The sequence below is a fragment of the Eucyclogobius newberryi genome, unplaced genomic scaffold, assembly GCF_026437365.1.
Source record: "Eucyclogobius newberryi isolate DKJ021-1_F unplaced genomic scaffold, fEucNew1.0.hap1 SCAF_18, whole genome shotgun sequence".
In the NCBI taxonomy this organism is placed as follows: domain Eukaryota; kingdom Metazoa; phylum Chordata; class Actinopteri; order Gobiiformes; family Gobiidae; genus Eucyclogobius; species Eucyclogobius newberryi.
Window position 1 is genome coordinate 25,821,374 of NW_027315812.1, and position 20,810 is coordinate 25,842,183.

The following is a 20,810-nucleotide window of genomic DNA, read 5'->3' on the forward strand; positions in this document are numbered from 1 at the left end:
AAATTTGGGAAATTGTAGTTTCGATGTTAATAATACTTAGGCTTCAGTGCAGTGGTACTCAATGTATTTGTATTCAAGTAGAGAGAGTGGAACATATGAGACACACAATAGATTTACATTGAGGCTAACACTGCAGGCAAAACTTATTTTTCCATAGTTTTGGTATTGGGTCAGTTTGCTCTCTCAAATTATAGGCCTTTCACCTGGAAACAAATGAAATTGTCCAATGTGCACCTAAAATGTTTCATTCATTCATATCAGCTCCATAGATGTACATAGGACATTGTAACTTCAAAAACCGTTTTCTCCAAATGCACTTTACTTCTATAGAGATTTAAAGATCACGTCAAATGTTACAATCTTGGATACAGATGTTGAGGGATTGTTAAGAAGCATTTGTTGCTATCTAATTCAAAGCCTGATTCGTCAAAGTTTCAATGCCAAAAAAGGAGGTTTATTTGAGTGAAATAAAAAATAAAGAAATCCAAATTCCCCTTATGAATGTTTAATAATGGCCATTTATAAACATAAAATGCTTTATTAATTTATATGAAAACCTTACAAGTAAACAGAAGATGTTTTGAATTGATATCTCATATTGTATCTGCTCCTGAGGGACAAGCTGGAGACGGCTGGTGTGGAGTATGACCTGGCAGAGATCCTGGACTACCTCACAGACCGACCCCAGTTTGTGAGAGCCCGGGACTGTGTGTCTGACACTCGGACCTGCAGTGTGGGGGCGCCCCAGGGCACTGTCCTCGCGCCCTTTCTCTTCACCCTCTACACTGCAGACTTCAGACATGACACGGACAGCTGTGTCCTGCAGAAGTTCTCTGACGACTCTGCCATCATCGGACTCATCACGGACGACGATGACGAGGAGTACAGAGGACTGGAGCAGGACTTTGTGGACTGGTGTCAGCGGAACCACCTCATCAACGTGGGGAAGACCAAGGAGATGGTGGTGGATTTCCGCAGACGCCACCCCACTGCCCCCTCACCAGTGAACATCCAGGGACGGGACATTGAGAGAGTGGACTCATACAAGTACCTGGGTGTTCATCTGAACCACAAACTGGACTGGACTCATAACACAGACGCACTGTACAGGAAGAGCCAGAGTCGGCTCTACTTCCTGAGGAGACTCAGGTCTTTTGGAGTGACAGGGCCACTCCTGAAGACCTTCTACGACTCTGTGGTGGCATCAGCTCCTGTAGGTGTGGCCTGCTGGAGCAGCAGCATCACAGAGAGGGAGAGGAAGAGGCTGGACAGAGTCATCAAGAAGTCCAGCTCCGTCCTGGGCTGTGCTCTGGACTCGGTGCAGGAGGTGGGGGACAGAAGGGTCCTGGCTAGATTCACATCTATGCTGGACCATGAGTCTCACCCTCTGCAGGACACTCTGTCCGCTCTGGAGAGCAGCTTCAGTGAGAGACTGATCCACCCTCGATGTGTGAAGGAGAGGTGTCGCAGGTCTTTCCTTCTGCTGCTGTCAGACTTTATAACAAGCACTGTTAGTACTGAACACTCGCAATACTGACCTAACCATGTGCAATTACTGTCATATGTGTAATTGCTGTTGGAATTCATGTGCAATTACTGTGAAATTCATGTGCAATCTATGTGCTGTCGTGACACATATTCATGTGCAATTACTGTCGTGATTACATGCAATGGTATTTATGTATTTATTTATTTGTCTATGGGAGTTTTTATGTATTTATAGGAGATCTTCTACTGAAAGTGTTTTTCAGACTTCCTATAAGTGATCTGTTCTTCTGTATCTGCCTCTGTATCTACCTGCGTTGCACCAATGAAATTTCCCCATGTGGGACAATAAAGGAATATCTTATATTATCTTATCTTATATATAAATTGTAGTAGAAAACAATAAAATTCTGTAAACTCTTGTATTGTTTGTCCAATATTTCTCAACTTCTGTGTCTTACATATACAAAAGTTAAAATTATTGTTTGACAAATAAAAAGAGATGTTATGTAAGTATGTAGAAAACAATACTAAGGACCAGTGGTTCCCAATCCTTTTTTATCTGAAGTACCCTGGGCTTTTTCTTGGATGACCTTGGCTTTTTCACATCCTCTGTATCACTCCACAAAGAGCCATTGACGCTCATGTTATCTCCCAGAAAGGAAGATGCACTACTTTATTACACAACTGGGTCAAACCACCTCCAGCCCGGGGCTTAAACCCTCCACTGCTGGGTAACTTAGCCTAAATATTCATAAACAGCGAGTAAAAGTAAATACAAAACACTGATGTTTGTGGAGAATATGAGCCAACTAAGCAAATACAGCAGGTCCTCTCCTCCTACTGGAGAACTGCTGCAGGTGATGATCGTTCAGCTGCAACGTGGTATTGAAACCTCAACTGATGTAGTGAGAAAGACAAATGGAAAATATGTCAGTGTGTTTTTGAAGGATCAAATCATTGGCATCAAGCAGAGAAAACATCTAAGGAGAAGCAGAACATTGCAGAAGCTTATTGGGACAACACCACAGTAAATGTGCGCTGTAATCGAAGCTAAAGGCCGTCCAACGAAATATTAGAATGTGTGACTTTTTTTTCTGTGGTGACTTATTTGTACAGTGTATTTGAATAATGGAAGCAGTGCTTTAGAAACAGGAATGGTTAGGATTTGGATAGGTATGTAGGATTTTGCCTTTGCCTTACAGATAATTGTTCTCTACTGTTGGTGGAGTTGCAGAGTTGTTAGCAAATGTAATGATGTGGCTTCTTATTTATTTTGGTGACAAATGAATCTAAAATGTCATTAAAATGTTCTTTGTCATGAGATACATACATATACTGTATGTCCTGAGGGCTGTTACTCACCTCAAACTGACCTGACACATGACCTGATGATGCCTGACCAGTCCTCCTGCCATGCTCCACCGAGACCTTTATTTGAGTTACTCTACTATATAACTACATTTTGTTGTTGTTGATTGATTAGACCTTACCACCAGTTAAATGCAATTGTAGATTTGTCTTGTAGATTTAGAGTTTTGTCGTGGGGGTGTCCTGTAGTATTTATAGTTTTATTTCAAAAACAATTCTTCCCTTGTTTTATTTAGCTTGGGAAAAAAAAAGATTGCAAACATTGTTTGCCCTAAGCAGAGGGTTTGATCCCAGCTCCAGCCAGAGCATTATTGTGTCCTTAGGCAAGACACTTGACTCACTTTGCCTGGTATGAATGAAGTGTGTGCGTGAGTGAATGGTGCACGTATTTGGAACATACATATCAGAAAAATTGAGCCAAATTCAGATCTCTCGGTTCGGATATTAGATACAAAATAAATATAATAGTTCTCAATGAATTAAGCGAGTGAATTAATTTTACTCAAGTAGATTTCTCATGTGAAAATTTAACTTAAGTATTATATTTTTCACATCTGTACTTTTAGCAAGCTCACATTGGTTTTATGGATGTTTTTATCAGATAATAATGTCTGCAAAGAACTGAAATGAACACGCAAATGTATTGAGACGTGTTTTTATCAAAGTTTGCGTACTTTCACTGCCATGCATGTGAACGAGTAAGCCAAAGACAAAACATTCAAGATATTGACTATTTCTATGAGGGGTCAAAGTTGGTCTGGACAGATGAATGGTGTAAACGCGAACGCTGAATGATAAAAACAATTACATTTGATTGCAATTACATGATTAGGACATCAAAATTAACCAAGTCAAACGATTCACAACAACATTATTAACACATTTACTTTCAATGATTAAGGTTTACACCACACAACGTTCAATTGAATTTTGTTACTTTGACCCCTCATGTATTTCCACCACTCAGTCATGAAACGTCCCCCTTATATTTACTTAGCACCTTGCTCTTCCCTGCTAACACTGCACAACACGTTCACCTCACATCAATCACACAGCCAACACCCTAACACTTTTCAATCTCCCAAAAGAAAAAAACGTAAACACACTTTCTGTTCTGACAACCGCTTCTTTATTGTGTGTGTGTGTCTCGCTTTCCGCGCCCGGGTCAACCTGCCGAACAGCCGCTGCCAGCTCTCCTTTTGCGCCTCTGGCTGGTTTGGAGACGCAAGAGGCTGACGCGGAGGCAGAGGCGGCATTCTTGGAGCCTGCCGGGACATGCAGCCAGCTCCCCGCGCTCCGATCCCCGCAAAAAACCGCCGCGACGCGCTCGGAAACTTTAGCTCGAGCCAAACGTCGCGTAAAACAAACGTGACGCCGCCGCAGCCGCAGCCGCCGCCGCCTCTCTCCAACTCCCCCCTCGGATCTGTACGAAAACGCCTGGATTATCTACAATAAGATGATTTAACTGGATTTAATTCCGACTTTTTTGTGTTTGACGCTGACGAGGATGCGTTTTGCCGCGTGGGATTAAGCGTTCTGTCTGACGCGCGAGCATGAAAGTTACCGTGTGTTTCGGGAGGACGCGGGTGGTGGTCCCGTGCGGGACTGGGGACCTGAAGGTGCTCGACCTCATCGAACAAGCCGCGATGAGGTACAAGAAGGCGATCGCGAAGGTAAGACCGGCTGGTTTTCCGGTTCTTTTTCACGCACGAGTCCAAGCCCCAAAACATGGCGCTTTTCTCCGGGTAAAGCAGAGCGAGAGTGGGCAGAGCGCGGAGCCAGTGCGCCCGGGACGTGGGCGACACTTTGCTGGGCAAGAATGGGTGACGAGATGGATGGAAGTTTTGCTGCTTTGTTGTGAAAAGAGAAGAGGAGGAAGAGAAGGGAAAGAGAGTGAGAGAGCTGTTTGCGTAACGTTAGTCAGCGGTTCTTCTCGACGCTGTCAGAAGTCTGTGTGAGGAGGAGGTTTGGTTGTAAATGAGAGAATTGGACTGTAATGGGACAGCGCACGTGCCGGACGAGACTGGACAGTAGACGGACGGACAGAGGTCCAGACGTGTGCGGGAAAAGACGTTTTACTCATTGTTATAACTTAATAATGTCAGTGACAGCAATTTCATCAGTGTCGCACGTTACATTTCAAGGAAACTTCAACGTGCAACAGAAAAGAAAGTTAAAATACTCTGTTTATAACGATTAAAACAGTAATAAATGAGTTCTAACAAGCTTTTAACTGAAATATCTTTGTAATTACTTGCTACTTATATTCGTGAATCTCCAAATAACATGCTTAATGCTTCAAACTCGTTTATTTGCGACTTCAATAGCAGATGAAAAGGAAAGGTTTTGCTATGAGTGAGTATTTTCATAGACCTGCTATAACAGGTACTTACCACAGTGCAGAGGTGGGACTCACGGAAGGCCCCGAGTCCAAGTCATGACCAAAGTCACAGAGAGGCAAGTCCAAGTCCCATGCAGTGGCATTCAAGTCCAATTCGAGTCCTGAGTCAGTGGCATTTAAGTCCAAGTCGAGTCCTGAGTGAGCGGCCTTCAAGTCAAAGTCGAGTCCTGAGTCAGTGGCATTCAAGTCCAATTCGAGTCCTGAGTCAGTGGCATTTAAGTCCAAGTCGAGTCCTGAGTGAGCGGCCTTCAAGTCAAAGTCGAGTCCTGAGTCAGTGGCATTCAAGTCCAATTCGAGTCCTGAGTCAGTGGCATTTAAGTCCAAGTCGAGTCCTGAGTGAGCGGCCTTCAAGTCAAAGTCGAGTCCTGAGTGAGCGGCCTTCAAGTCAAAGTCGAGTCCTGAGTGAGTGGCATTTAAGTCCAAGTTGAGTCCTGAGTCAGTGGCCTTCAAGTCCAAGTTGAGTCCTGAGTCAGTGGCCTTCAAGTCCAAGTCAAGTCCTGAGTCAGTGGCCTTCAAGTCCAAGTCGAGTCCTGAGTCAGTGGCATTTAAGTCCAAGTTGAGTCCTGAGTCAGTGGCCTTCAAGTCCAAGTCGAGTCCTGAGTCAGTGGCATTTAAGTCCAAGTCGAGTCCTAAGTCAGTGGTCTTCAAGTCCAAGTCGAGTCCTAAGTCAGTGGCCTTCAAGTCAAAGTCGAGTCCTGAGTCAGTGGCATTTAAGTCCAAGTCGAGTCCTAAGTCAGTGGTCTTCAAGTCCAAGTCGAGTCCTAAGTCAGTGGCCTTCAAGTCAAAGTCGAGTCCTGAGTCAGTGGCATTTAAGTCCAAGTCAAGTCCTGAGTCTGTGGCATTTAAGTCCAAGTCGAGTCCTGAGTGAGTGGCATTTAAGTCCAAGTCGAGTCCTGAGTCTGTGGCATTTAAGTCCAATTCGAGTCCTGAGTCAGTGGCATTTAAGTCCAAGTCGAGTCCTGAGTGAGCGGCCTTCAAGTCAAAGTCGAGTCCTGAGTGAGCGGCCTTCAAGTCAAAGTCGAGTCCTGAGTGAGTGGCATTTAAGTCCAAGTTGAGTCCTGAGTCAGTGGCCTTCAAGTCCAAGTTGAGTCCTGAGTCAGTGGCCTTCAAGTCCAAGTCAAGTCCTGAGTCAGTGGCCTTCAAGTCCAAGTCGAGTCCTGAGTCAGTGGCATTTAAGTCCAAGTCGAGTCCTAAGTCAGTGGTCTTCAAGTCCAAGTCGAGTCCTAAGTCAGTGGCCTTCAAGTCAAAGTCGAGTCCTGAGTCAGTGGCATTTAAGTCCAAGTCGAGTCCTAAGTCAGTGGTCTTCAAGTCCAAGTCGAGTCCTAAGTCAGTGGCCTTCAAGTCAAAGTCGAGTCCTGAGTCAGTGGCATTTAAGTCCAAGTCGAGTCCTAAGTCAGTGGTCTTCAAGTCCAAGTCGAGTCCTAAGTCAGTGGCCTTCAAGTCAAAGTCGAGTCCTGAGTCAGTGGCCTTCAAGTCCAAGTCGAGTCCTGAGTCAGTGGCATTTAAGTCCAAGTCAAGTCCTGAGTCTGTGGCATTTAAGTCCAAGTCGAGTCCTGAGTGAGTGGCATTTAAGTCCAAGTCAAGTCCTGAGTCTGTGGCATTTAAGTCCAAGTCGAGTCCTGAGTGAGTGGCATTTAAGTCCAAATTGGATCTTAGTCCATTTTATCAGATCAAGTCTCAAGTCATCAAAATAGAGACTCAAATCTGACTTGAGTCCAAGTCACGACTTGCAAGTCCAAACATCTGCTATAGCTATAACTACAAATACAATAAAGACATATTACATCAAACTTAGGCCCTTTAGTAGAAATCACTACTGTCACTTTTGCATTTTCCTTTCCCTCAGTGGTAGGCTTTGTTGTAGTCCAATCAGTACTTGAGAAGTTAGTAGTATGAGTACTTTTTACTAGCGTACTCGTACACTTGGTGCTGCTGGAGAGTTTTCCCAGCATGCAGGACATTTAAGCCTGGCTGTTTTAGACACTGATGCCTTTCCCTTGCGTGCCCACTGCAGTGAATGAGTTTAAGCTTGGTGCGGTTGCCATGGTTTCCCGGTGGTTCCCTCTGTGCCAAAGCAGTGCCATTCTGATTGTCGTCACGATCTTCTACTCAAGGAACAACCCTCACGACGGGCCATTTCATCACCATTACAACTCACTTTCGCACTTGTAGATAAACCTGCAAGAGAAAGCAGTGCTCGAGTGGAACTTTTTCAGCACAAAGTTGGATTCACTTACACAGGAGAGAGTATTCAAACCACCACCACCCCCACCACCACCACCACCACCCCCACCACCACCACCACCAACAGCTACAACAACAACAACAACAACAACAACAACAACAACAACAAGAATAAGCGTACAAGATTGCTGAATTAAAGGACACATATTATGCATTATTTATTTCTGAGTTTTGGCCTATATATTAACATTGTGCAGTCAAAATAGATATTGAGTTTCCAATCTTTTCCTTAGTTTTGAAATCAAGTCTAAAATTATAGTATCTCAACACTATATGGTTACGTTATTTAGTCCTAAATAGGGATGTCAAGGTTATTAGGTAAATCGATAATCGTGATTTTTCAGGTCACGATGTAAGAACCAAAAAATAATAATCATGACAGTTTTAGAAGCAAAATTGAGTGTTTTTTGTTCAATTTCTAGTCCAAAAATAGACCTAAATGTAAAGAACTGTTTTTGCCTTGCTGATTTAGTCATATTTAACTGTATTTTGTCTTTCAATAAGTGACATTTTTGACTGTTGTTTAGTCACAGTCTTAATAATCGTGAATAATCGTTAAATCGTGATGTTTTTTCCTCACAATAATCGTAACACTAAAATTTGATATTGTGACATCCCTAGTCCTAAATTGAGCTCATTTGGGGTCCTGATATAGACTTGGTTTGGTCTTGTTCTGGTCCTTGTTTACTCTAGTCCAGGTTTATTTTGGGTTTAGCCTTGATTTAATCCCAAATCTTGAATGTGCGAGTGAATGTTTAGTTTAGTCTTTTCTGGTTTAGTCTTTTTTCAGACCTGCGATTTTGCTCTTCTCCTAGTTTAAAGTGCCCCATACAGGTCGGGCGACTCATTGAAGTAAAATGCAGTTAAGATAAATCTATTTTGAATTTTGCTGATTTTTTTAAATAAATGTCACAAAATAGCAAAATGTTTAGGTTTATATAATTTCACTTCCTGTTTGTTATTGATACTAGGAAAACACTGGGCAAAAACTCATCTAATGTCCCAATGTTTTTTATTTGACAAATACAAATATATGTGAGTGACTTTATGTTGTTGAATTAATGTTTAGAGAGTCAATTATGTACTGGAATAAGTAGTGTGATGTCACTTCCTGTCATTTTCTACAGATTTTTCAAAGTTTTCTTCACAAATACCTACTCGATTGGTGTACAACAGGTATATATACACCAATAATGTCAAAATTAGAAAATTGGAAAAACCTGTCATTGGCACTTTAATCATGCTTTGATCTCGGTTTCTTTGTGGTTTAAAATTGCCAATAATTAGTTCCTTACAGTCGCAATAAGAAAATACATTTCATTCATACAGGTACATTGTCTTTTGAGGAAGTAGTCACAGACAGTTTTAAGCCTGGAGGATTAAGATGTTTCTGGTCTGAAGAGAAAAGTAATAAGATCCGGTTTGTAAAGCACATATCTATTTATGAGCAATGGTATCACTTTTAAGTTAATTGCAAAGATCAGACAGCCTTGATAGTTTGAGATTTGCTCATTTGTTTTAATGTGATTGCAACAAATATTTCTGCCTGAGTAAAACCACTTGTGACATACTATTTGAAGGGTTATTTTTAGTCTAAGAAAAACATTTAAGGTAATGGCACGACTCCAGTCAGTGTTTAGGCATGTAGTGTATCAAATAAAGATCTTATCTACAAGGCTTTATCAACCTCATTACACAAGGTGTTGGCTGACACGTGGAATTTCACTTTCACATTCATTTTTCATTTATTTATTCATCATTATTCATTTATTATTTCATTTAATCATTAAACACAAGAAAAAGTTCAATATTTGTGTATCCAAAACACAAAACGGCATATTTAACAATTTAACTGTTTTCATACATGTTATTCTCAATTTATTTTTGTTTGAGCTTCATTTCTACTTAATAAACACACACAAACATCACTTATATTCATTGCCATAACTTATAAGAATATTTCAGATAGTAATTGCCAGCAAATATAAGTCACAGTATTATTACATGCAACAAGTGCCACTACTGTGACTACTATTACTACTACTACAACTACTACTACTTACTACTACTACTACTACTACTACTACTTACTACTACTACTACTACTTACTACTGCTACTACTACTACTACTACTACAACTACTACTACTTACTACTACTACTACTACTTACTACTACTACTACTACTACTTACTACTGCTACTACTACTACTACTACTACAACTACTACTACTTACTACTACTACTACTACTACTACTACTTACTACTACTACTACTACTTACTACTGCTACTACTACTACTACTACTACTACTACTACTACTACTACTACTACTACTACTACTACTACTAGTTACTTCAGAGCTGCAACTGATGAGTATTTCATAAGTCAACTAATCAGCAATTATTTCTATTGTACATTGAGTATAATTATGAGTAAAGTGCATTATTTAGACAAATCAGTAATAGTTTCTTCTTTTTTGACATTCTGATTTAATAATGCAGCTGTATACATGCCTTCTCACTTCCGGCAAATTACCAGTACATCCGGGAACTTGTACCCGCCGCCATTTTGACCGGGTGACTATTGCAACAGCTGGACAGTACGTCATTTTCTACGTCATACTGAGCGCGGCATAATGAGCTACGAATATTATAATTCTTTAGACGATGGCGGCAGAAAAAGGTACATGACAAAGCTGCCATTCCTTGGTCTGATACCAGCGGAATGTCCCTACAGAATGCCGCAGGGTTTGTGGAAGGACAGCCCGACTGACTGGCCTGATGTGGATTGGCCCAGTATCTACGACTATTTGATTGAAAGCCCGGGAATTTTCACCCGGCAATCTAAGTTTCTGACTATCCAATACGTGAACATTGCATCCAAAAACAACGCAGTATTTTGGCATTTTGGTGAATATAGTAGCCGTGCGGTTGTAAAGTACTATGCCGCGCTCAGTATGATGTAGAAAATGACGTGCTGTCCAGCTGTTGCAAGCGTCACCCGGTCAAAATGGCAGCGGGTACAAGTTCCCGGATGTACTGGTAATTTGCCAGAAGTGAGAACGCATGTATCGGTTAATGAAGGTCATCTCATTATGCTTTAGAGTGTTAAGTGAGTCCAGAGAACGATTAATTAAAAGAACTGTATGTACATTTTCATAAACTTGATCAGGCTGTGTCTCCAAATACAAGATAAACAGGTTCATATCAAATACAGTTTCTGCAGGTGACAAAATGTTTCTGGAAATGCAGATTTAATCTTAAACATTTTACATGTTGTTTATGTTGTAATTTTGTGTTTTGACCTCACAATGAGCCTCACATGAGTTTCTCCTTTAAGTTGCCTGTTCCAATGTCTAAATCTAATTAAAACCACCAAAGCCCAGCACCAGCACTGGTACGTGTCTCTTCTATAGTCTCTGGACACAGGTTCAGTTGTGATTGTAGTTCCTTCTTTAGAGCGCAGGCTTCATACGGTTCCTTTAGCAACAATGAACAATCAAAATAATGATCAAATCAATGATTACAATTTTTTATTTAACCATATTGATTTGATTGTCAAGTGTCTTTTATGATATTAGCCCATACACTTGAATAAGTCATACTCTTTATCAATGGTATTGTTTGCTTATTTCTCACAATTTGATCTGTATATGCTGCTGAATTAAACTTAAAATCCCCCCCACATTTGTTTTACTTCTGTTACATCAAATATATAATTATTATCCTTTTAGATAATATTTTAATAAGGGAAATGGGACTACAGTGTATAATTACATGAAATAGCAAGGAGCAGGGGTCACACAGGTTTTTGTTTAAAGATGTACAATTTATATCTATCTATCTATCTATCTATCTATTGATCTCATATATTCAATTACAAATGTTTTATTGCTCAGAAATACCTTGAAAACCCCGCCTCCCCACCTGGGATAAGAACAATTACATAATGAACCTTTAAATGTCACACAATACTTAAAGGTGCCATAACGTGCTTTTTTTCACGTTTCGTAGTCTATCCTAAGTGTATAATTGATAATAATAAGGGTTGTGCAACACCCTTAACATAATAGTTAAGAAATATCACCCAGACCTTGGACCCCCTCACCAACCCGGAAATGCAGACGGCTTGGTTTGATATTCGCCCCCACCCTTGTGAAGAGCGATCTGGCTCCCCCGCCCAACCTGTGACGTAGTCTCAGAGCGCGTGTGTGCCCCGCCCAACCCGTGACGTAGTCTCAGAGCGCGTGTGTGCCCCGCCCACCCGTGACGTAGTCTCAGAGCGCGTGTGTGCCCCGCCCACCCGTGACGTAGCCCCACAGCTGTCTGCTCCGCGCTGTGCCGCTCCTGCCGCGCGACTGAGTGAGAAACGATAGAACTTCAGATCAACACTACTTTGAGCCTAAATAAATCTGGTGTTTATTCTACAGCGTGCGCAGAACAGATATATATGTCTATAGATCTATATATATATATATAAAAGTGGGGGGATGATGACACGTGCCTGTGATTATGACGCGGTCTTGTGTCTACCCCCGTCAGTTTGGAGATTCGAGGAAAGGAGATGGTCGGTAATATAGCTAAACACTGCGGGAATCAATCAAAAAAACACTCTGGGTACATATATGAAGCACAAATAGCAATGTAAGAAGGTTAAAAGCTCTGAAAAGTCGATGCATGTTATGGGACCTTTAAATATGTCAAGCCCAATTTGTGCCATTTCCCATTCACATCAAATGTCATAAAATCCCATGAGTAAAAGTAAAACTACATAAAAGTACAATCATGTTGGTGTTCTGAGCGTAGGTTTTGCATTTAGATCGTGGAGTGTGTGTAAGTGCTGCAGCAGACTGTGGTTTCATCTTCATAAGTGTCTCTTCAGTGTGTCAGTCTGTCTCAAGTACCAGAACCAATCAGGTTTTAGTACGCATGGACACGGCCAATCACAACCTCTGACTCCATAACCCGCAGCTCAACACAGAACTATATAGTGAACGTTATATTGAAATTCTTTAGTTATTTACTTAGATATTTGGGGAGATGTTAAAAATGTTTTGAACGAGACACTTTAAAGCAATTCAAAGTAATTTCAATCCATAATCTATTTTAGGAATTATTGATGAGGATACTTTATATTTCAAGTCATATAAGTATGAGTGACACAAGAGCACATTAGTAAAGCATGTTTTGGTGTGCTTTAGCTACGGAGAAGCTAAGCAAGAGCAAAATGATTGGACAAGAGAGAACGCAGGCTCAAGTCCAAACAAGACGTCAAAAAAGATTAAAAGGGAAAATAATAATTTAATTTATTCAAAAACTGACAGATTTTTTAGATAAACCACTGTATTTCTAAGGATAACTGTATGTGTTGAGCTGAAAGACTTAGCAAAACAAAGCTAACACAGGTTAGCATCAGCTGTTTCCTGTTTATCGACGCACAGCACTCGCGTCAAGACTGAAAATATTATAGCCTATTTCCAGTGCATAATGCATCTAACATTATCAAAACTCAATATATTTCATGAAAAGATATTCGATGTGGCGTTGAGACCCAGAGAAGTGAAATAAATGCAGAAAATGCTAACAATATACCGAAAGTAGGCTAGTTTCTCTTTTACTCTAGCTTTAGTCACTTCTCACAGCGCCACAAACTGGGAATTATTGAACATCTTTTTGTGAATTGCTAAGATTGGTTTCATTATTCATGTACAATTTAGATTCTATTTGTTAAGAAAACATGTGTTATGTTTAGGTTTCCCTTTAGTTACAATTATTTACTTCAAAATATTTGTAGTAAGCATTTTTTGATAGTGAAGTTAATAGTGAAAGTACACCTATAGTGATAGAATACATCTATACATACAGTACATAATTATAGTTGTGGAGATATTTGGAGAACTTGTTTTTCCCACGCTAACTGCAGCGAAGTCTACAATTATAGCCTTCTGTGTCACATTCTGAACTGAGCTGAAAAGAAACATGTCACAGCCCTTCCTGAGGTTGAACGGCGCAAATGAAATATAACTTTGGGACATTCATCCGCACTTCTAAAGTTAGGGTTATTTCATAGTGAGATGGTGGAAATGTATTTGAATAATGTGGTTAGTCTTGTCCTGTGGGCTTGGTTTGGTCATGTTCTAGACCTGGTTCAGTCATGATCAAGCCCTGGTTTAGTCCCGGTTTTGGTCTGGTCCAAAATAATAAGTTGCGAATTAATATCTAAGTGAATGAGTGAGTTTTCTGGTAAAATTGTACCAAGAAACGTTTTTTTTTTTCATATGTCAAAAAACCTGCTAAATGAAAAATTACAATTTCAGTTTGTAGTTGTAATAATACAAAAAGGAAATGCAAATGAACCTAATGTATAAATGTATGTACAGTGGATGTTAATTTGCAAAAACAGAAATGGCATTTGGAAAAATTCAAAATGTCCACTGCTTTCATTTTAGTTTTCAAGCCAATTTTTAGTCAGATCTATTTTACTCAGAAACAAAATAAGAAACCCAAAATCTTGCCTCCCAATAAGGAGACCGTGGGTTTGATTCCCGGGCCAGACCAACATCACATGACCACCGTATTTCTAAGTTAGGCACATGTTATGCCCCTAGTGAATGAATGTGAGAGAGAATGGTCGTCTGTGTGTCTATGTCTCTGTGTTCCCCGCCCACAACTAACGGAACAAGCAGTAGAAAATGAATGAATGAATGTGTTCGGAAAATAATTAAAATCTGGTTCTATCCATTTTTCAGATTTGAATGTCCCAAATATGTGACATTTTTTACCCATAAAATTGTATTGTATTGTAATATCCATCCCTTGTTGGGAAATGGGAGATTTTGTCTATGGGAGTTTTTGTTTATAAGAGATCTTCTACTGAGAGTGTTTTTCAAACTTCCTGATCTGTTCTTTTCTTCTGTATCTACCTCTGTATCTACCTGCGTTGCAACAATGAAATTTCCCCATGTGGGACAATAAAGGATTATCTTATCTTATCTTATGACATGATGAAAAACTTGTAATACATTTATTTTGCATTTATTTGAGTAAACTGCGGGTGAAGTTTCAAATTGATGTCTTTAATTTTAAGATTTTTTCCTATTAACCTGCAGCGTCTCACCTTAAAACTGTCACATGATGCATATTTGACATTCCAACGACCATTTTTTAGAGCCTCAGAAAATCCCGCCAGTGTTGACAGTTCTCTTATGAGAGTGTAATTTACAGTCCATATATCATCACCAGACTCGCCCTGAGCATTTCTGCCGTCAAATCTCAATCTCTACAACCGCATACATTAGCATGTCGGAGGCAAGCTAGCATTTGTTTCTCTCTCCTCTGTAATTCCCTCTGCAGCCAGTTGATGGAGACCAAAGTCAGTTCCTAGCGGGGGAAAAGACATCGTAAATATACTCAAGCGCATGTTTAAAGGACAATAATGCATAATGTTTGTCCTCTAATTATACTTTTAATGTCGAAAATGATATAAAAAAAGAACAAAACTTTAAGAATGAAAAACTGCACTTCCTTTATACTGCCATACAGAAATAAAGAAAACACCTTGAAAAGTAGAACCTTATTTCATTGAAGGATAGAACCTTAAAAATATCAGTTTTTTGCAAATTAACTTAACTCTTTAATCGTCTTCATTCACTTGACCTTTTAGCCTGGTAAGAGAAAGTTCTTGGAAAGACTTGTCAGACTGGATCAGCTCCTCTTTTGCAGTGTAGTAGTGGTTTGGTTATGTAACCGAGTGGGCAGAGAGAGAAGCCGCTGGAACAGGAGAGCATGTGATGGTCAAAGCGGTCTTCAGAAAGCCTGGAGGGAGACCGGACCAAGGCCGAGGTCAGTAATAGGTCCGCTGTGGTCAAGAAGTGCTGGTTTTTGCACAATGGATCCTCTTCGGTGCATGCATTTCAGCTTCCCATTTAATGCAACTATTTTGAGCATTTTTGAACATTCATTCTATATAATATTTAGTTTTAAAAGTGTCATTTACCATGGACTGAAACCCAGGGATGGAGCAAAGAACATTTAGCAGTCCAGTGGTGAATCATAAAATGTTCTCCTGTAAAAGCTTAAAACTCAAATATAACAAATATAACAAATATAAAAGTTGACAACTTTAGTTTCTATCCAATATCTAAAAGAAGAAAATCAAGAAAACTGTTGTAGAAAACCAGACAAAAATAGGAATTCTGCAACTACACTCACATTTATCACTGACAGACACACAGACTTTGGGATCACCTTTTTAACTTTGGGACACTTCAACACATGTTTAACAGTCTTATTTTAGTGTTCAAAAACTCTGCTCAACCAAGATAATGATGATGATGAAGCATGTCCATTTTCTGCTCCCTTTAAAGCTCTATTTAATGTCATAATTTCAATCAAAAATGGGGCATGGACAATCAAGTAAAATGAAATAGACGCATTTAATAATTTCATGTTGTAAATCTTTTAAAATAATGTTCATTTGTTTATATTTTTGTAGCCCATTATGTTATCTGAACCAATTACTGTTTTCAGCTCATGGTCCACTTTGGGAACCACTGACCTAGAGTTTTTAAAGCAATGTAATTATTATTGGGAATAGACTTCTGTCGCTGTATTTTCAGTTGTGCCCCGGGACAAGCAGGGTCATTTTGAGCCCAAAGAGAAGCCTACATGTCAGTTGTGGTGCAAAATGGGGAGAGAGAGGGTATAGACATTCAGAAAATAGTCAGGGCTGAGAAGTAAAAACCACGGCCACTGCACCACCATTAAAGCATATCCAGGACTTTTACACACGTTTTGTTTTAAGCACATTTGAGGACTCGCTTGACCCCATTCGTATACCTCTCAGTGTTTTCATAAAAATACTACACTAGTAAATTATCTGCTTGTTTTCTCTTTAAAGGGGAGGTCCTCAGCCAGTCCTCTGTCTGTAAAAGCATGTGGTTTGGAGCAGAGTTCAGGCTTTGGAGGACGAAATGAAAGACTACACTTGACAACGATTAAAAGTCTGTCTTCTTTTCATTCAGGAAAATCACATTGTAAGCAAGTAAAGTATAACCAAACTGATTGTAGAGTGAAGAGAGAGAGAGAGAGAGAGAAAGAGAGAGAACAAGAGGGAGAGAGACAGAACAAGAGGGAGGGAGAGAAAGAGGGAAAGAGGGAGAGAGAGACAGAACAAGAGGGAGGGAAAGAGGGAGAGAGCAAAAGAAAGAGAGAGATGAAGAGAGGTATAAGAGTGAGGAAGAGAGCAAAAGAAAGAGAGAGATGAAGAGAGGTATAAGAGTGAGGAAGAGAGCAAAAGAAAGAGAGAGATGAAGAGAGATATAAGAGTGAGGAAGAGAGCAAAAGAAAGAGAGAGATGAAGAGAGGTATAAGAGTGAGGAAGAGAGCAAAAGAAAGAGAGAGATGAAGAGAGGTATAAGAGTGAGGAAGAGAGCAAAAGAAAGAGAGAGATGAAGAGAGGTATAAGAGTGAGGAAGAGAGCAAAAGAAAGAGAGAGATGAAGAGAGGTATAAGAGTGAGGAAGAGAGCAAAAGAAAGAGAGAGATGAAGAGAGATATAAGAGTGAGGAAGAGAGCAAAGAAAGAGAGAGATGAAGAGAGATATAAGAGTGAGGAAGAGAGCAAAGAAAGAGAGATGAAGCAAAAGAAAGAGAGAGATGAAGAGAGGTATAAGAGTGAGGAAGAGAGCAAAAGAAAGAGAGAGATGAAGAGAGATATAAGAGTGAGGAAGAGAGCAAAGAAAGAGAGAGATGAAGAGAGATATAAGAGTGAGGAAGAGAGCAAAGAAAGAGAGATGAAGCAAAAGAAAGAGAGAGATGAAGAGAGGTATAAGAGTGAGGAAGAGAGCAAAAGAAAGAGAGAGATGAAGAGAGATATAAGAGTGAGGAAGAGAGCAAAAGAAAGAGAGAGATGAAGAGAGATATAAGAGTGAGGAAGAGAGCAAAAGAAAGAGAGAGATGAAGAGAGGTATAAGAGTGAGGAAGAGAGCAAAAGAAAGAGAGAGATGAAGAGAGATATAAGAGTGAGGAAGAGAGCAAAAGAAAGAGAGAGATGAAGAGAGATATAAGAGTGAGGAAGAGAGCAAAAGAAAGAGAGATATGAAGAGAGATATAAGAGTGAGGAAGAGAGCAAAAGAAAGAGAGAGATGAAGAGAGATATAAGAGTGAGGAAGAGAGCAAAAGAAAGAGAGAGATGAAGAGAGATATAAGAGTGAGGAAGAGAGCAAAAGAAAGAGAGAGATGAAGAGAGGTATAAGAGTGAGGAAGAGAGCAAAAGAAAGAGAGAGATGAAGAGAGATATAAGAGTGAGGAAGAGAGCAAAGAAAGAGAGAGATGAAGGGAGATATAAGAGTGAGGAAGAGAGCAAAAGAAAGAGAGAGATGAAGAGAGGTATAAGAGTGAGGAAGAGAGCAAAAGAAAGAGAGAGATGAAGAGAGATATAAGAGTGAGGAAGAGAGCAAAAGAAAGAGAGAGATGAAGAGAGATATAAGAGTGAGGAAGAGAGCACAAGAAAGAGAGAGATGAAGAGAGATTTAAGAGTGAGGAAGAGAGCAAAAGAAAGAGGGAGATGAAGAGAGATATAAGAGTGAGGAAGAGAGCAAAAGAAAGAGAGATGAAGAGAGATATAAGAGTGAGGAAGAGAGCAAAAGAAAGAGAGGGAGATGAAGAGATATATAAGAGTGAGGAAGAGAGCAAAAGAAAGAGAGAGATGAAGAGAGATATAAGAGTGAGGAAGAGAGCAAAAGAAAGAGAGAGATGAAGAGAGATATAAGAGTGAGGAAGAGAGCAAAAGAAAGAGAGAGATGAAGATAGATATAAGAGTGAGGAAGAGAGCAAAAGAAAGAGAGAGATGAAGAGAGGTATAAGAGTGAGGAAGAGAGCAAAAGAAAGAGAGAGATGAAGAGAGATATAAGAGTGAGGAAGAGAGCAAAGAAAGAGAGAGATGAAGAGAGATATAAGAGTGAGGAAGAGAGCAAAGAAAGAGAGATGAAGCAAAAGAAAGAGAGAGATGAAGAGAGGTATAAGAGTGAGGAAGAGAGCAAAAGAAAGAGAGAGATGAAGAGAGATATAAGAGTGAGGAAGAGAGCAAAGAAAGAGAGAGATGAAGAGAGATATAAGAGTGAGGAAGAGAGCAAAGAAAGAGAGATGAAGCAAAAGAAAGAGAGAGATGAAGAGAGGTATAAGAGTGAGGAAGAGAGCAAAAGAAAGAGAGAGATGAAGAGAGATATAAGAGTGAGGAAGAGAGCAAAAGAAAGAGAGAGATGAAGAGAGATATAAGAGTGAGGAAGAGAGCAAAAGAAAGAGAGAGATGAAGAGAGGTATAAGAGTGAGGAAGAGAGCAAAAGAAAGAGAGGGATGAAGAGAGGTATAAGAGTGAGGAAGAGAGCAAAAGAAAGAGAGAGATGAAGAGAGATATAAGAGTGAGGAAGAGAGCAAAAGAAAGAGAGATATGAAGAGAGGTATAAGAGTGAGGAAGAGAGCAAAAGAAAGAGAGAGATGAAGAGAGATATAAGAGTGAGGAAGAGAGCAAAAGAAAGAGAGAGATGAAGAGAGATATAAGAGTGAGGAAGAGAGCAAAAGAAAGAGAGAGATGAAGAGAGATATAAGAGTGAGGAAGAGAGCAAAAGAAAGAGAGAGATGAAAAGAGGTATAAGAGTGAGGAAGAGAGCAAAAGAAAGAGAGAGATGAAGAGAGATATAAGAGTGAGGAAGAGAGCAAAAGAAAGAGAGAGATGAAGAGAGATATAAGAGTGAGGAAGAGAGCAAAAGAAAGAGAGAGATGAAGAGAGGTATAAGAGTGAGGAAGAGAGCAAAAGAAAGAGAGAGATGAAGAGAGATATAAGAGTGAGGAAGAGAGCAAAAGAAAGAGAGAGATGAAGAGAGATATAAGAGTGAGGAAGAGAGCACAAGAAAGAGAGAGATGAAGAGAGATATAAGAGTGAGGAAGAGAGCAAAAGAAAGAGAGAGATGAAGAGAGATTTAAGAGTGAGGAAGAGAGCAAAAGAAAGATGGAGATGAAGAGAGATATAAGAGTGAGGAAGAGAGCAAAAGAAAGAGAGATGAAGAGAGATATAAGAGTGAGGAAGAGAGCAAAAGAAAGAGAGGGAGATGAAGAGATATATAAGAGTGAGGAAGAGAGCAAAAGAAAGAGAGAGATGAAGAGAGATATAAGAGTGAGGAAGAGAGCAAAAGAAAGAGAGAGATGAAGAGAGATATAAGAGTGAGGAAGAGAGCAAAAGAAAGAGAGAGATGAAGATAGATATAAGAGTGAGGAAGAGAGCAAAAGAAAGAGAGAGATGAAGAGAGGTATAAGAGTGAGGAAGAGAGCAAAAGAAAGAGAGAGATGAAGAGAGATATAAGAGTGAGGAAGAGAGCAAAAGAAAGAGAGAGATGAAGAGAGATATAAGAGTGAGGAAGAGAGCAAAAGAAAGAGAGAGATGAAGAGAGATATAAGAGTGAGGAAGAGAGCAAAAGAAAGAGAGAGATGAAGAGAGGTATAAGAGTGAGGAAGAGAGCAAAAGAAAGAGAGAGATGAAGAGAGATATAAGAGTGAGGAAGAGAGCAAAAGAAAGAGAGAGATGAAGAGAGATATAAGAGTGAGGAAGAGAGCAAAAGAAAGAGAGGGAGATGAAGAGAGATATAAGAGTGAGGAAGAGAGCAAAAGAAAGAGAGAGATGAAGAGAGATATAAGAGTGAGGAAGAGAGCAAAAGAAAGAGAGGGAGATGAAGAGAGATATAAGAGTGAGGAAGAGAGCAAAAGAAAGAGAGGGAGATGAAGAGAGATATAAGAGTGAGGAAGAGAGCAAAAGAAAGAGAGAGATGAAGAGAGGTATAAGAGTGAGGAAGAGAGCAAAAGAAAGAGAGAGATGAAGAGAGATATAAGAGTGAGGAAGAGAGCAAAAGAAGAGAGAGATGAAGAGAGGTATAAGAGTGAGGAAGAGAGCAAAAGAAAGAGAGGGAGATGAAGAGAGATATAAGAGTGAGGAAGAGAGCAAAAGAAAGAGAGAGATGAAGAGAGATATAAGAGTGAGGAAGAGAGCAAAAGAAAGAGAGAGATGAAGAGAGATATAAGAGTGAGGAAGAGAGCAAAAGAAAGAGAGAGATGAAGAGAGATATAAGAGTGAGGAAGAGAGCAAAAGAAAGAGAGAGATGAAGAGAGGTATAAGAGTGAGGAAGAGAGCAAAAGAAAGAGAGAGATGAAGAGAGATATAAGAGTGAGGAAGAGAGCAAAAGAAAGAGAGAGATGAAGAGAGATATAAGAGTGAAGAAGAGAGCAAAAGAAAGAGAGAGATGAAGAGAGATATAAGAG

The 20,810-nt window shown here is 39.9% G+C and overlaps 1 protein-coding gene across 1 annotated transcript in view; it reads left to right on the forward strand.

Moving 5' to 3' along the window:
• Positions 1–4,299: 4,299 nt before the first annotated feature.
• The window catches only part of LOC140364812 (partitioning defective 3 homolog), a 554,921-nt gene continuing 538,410 nt past the window's right edge, over positions 4,300–20,810 (forward strand). The window contains exon 1 of the mRNA XM_072451184.1: positions 4,300–4,529. Within this exon, the coding sequence (XP_072307285.1) occupies positions 4,410–4,529 (120 nt within the window). The 5' untranslated portion in view covers positions 4,300–4,409. The remainder of the gene's footprint in view (positions 4,530–20,810) is intronic.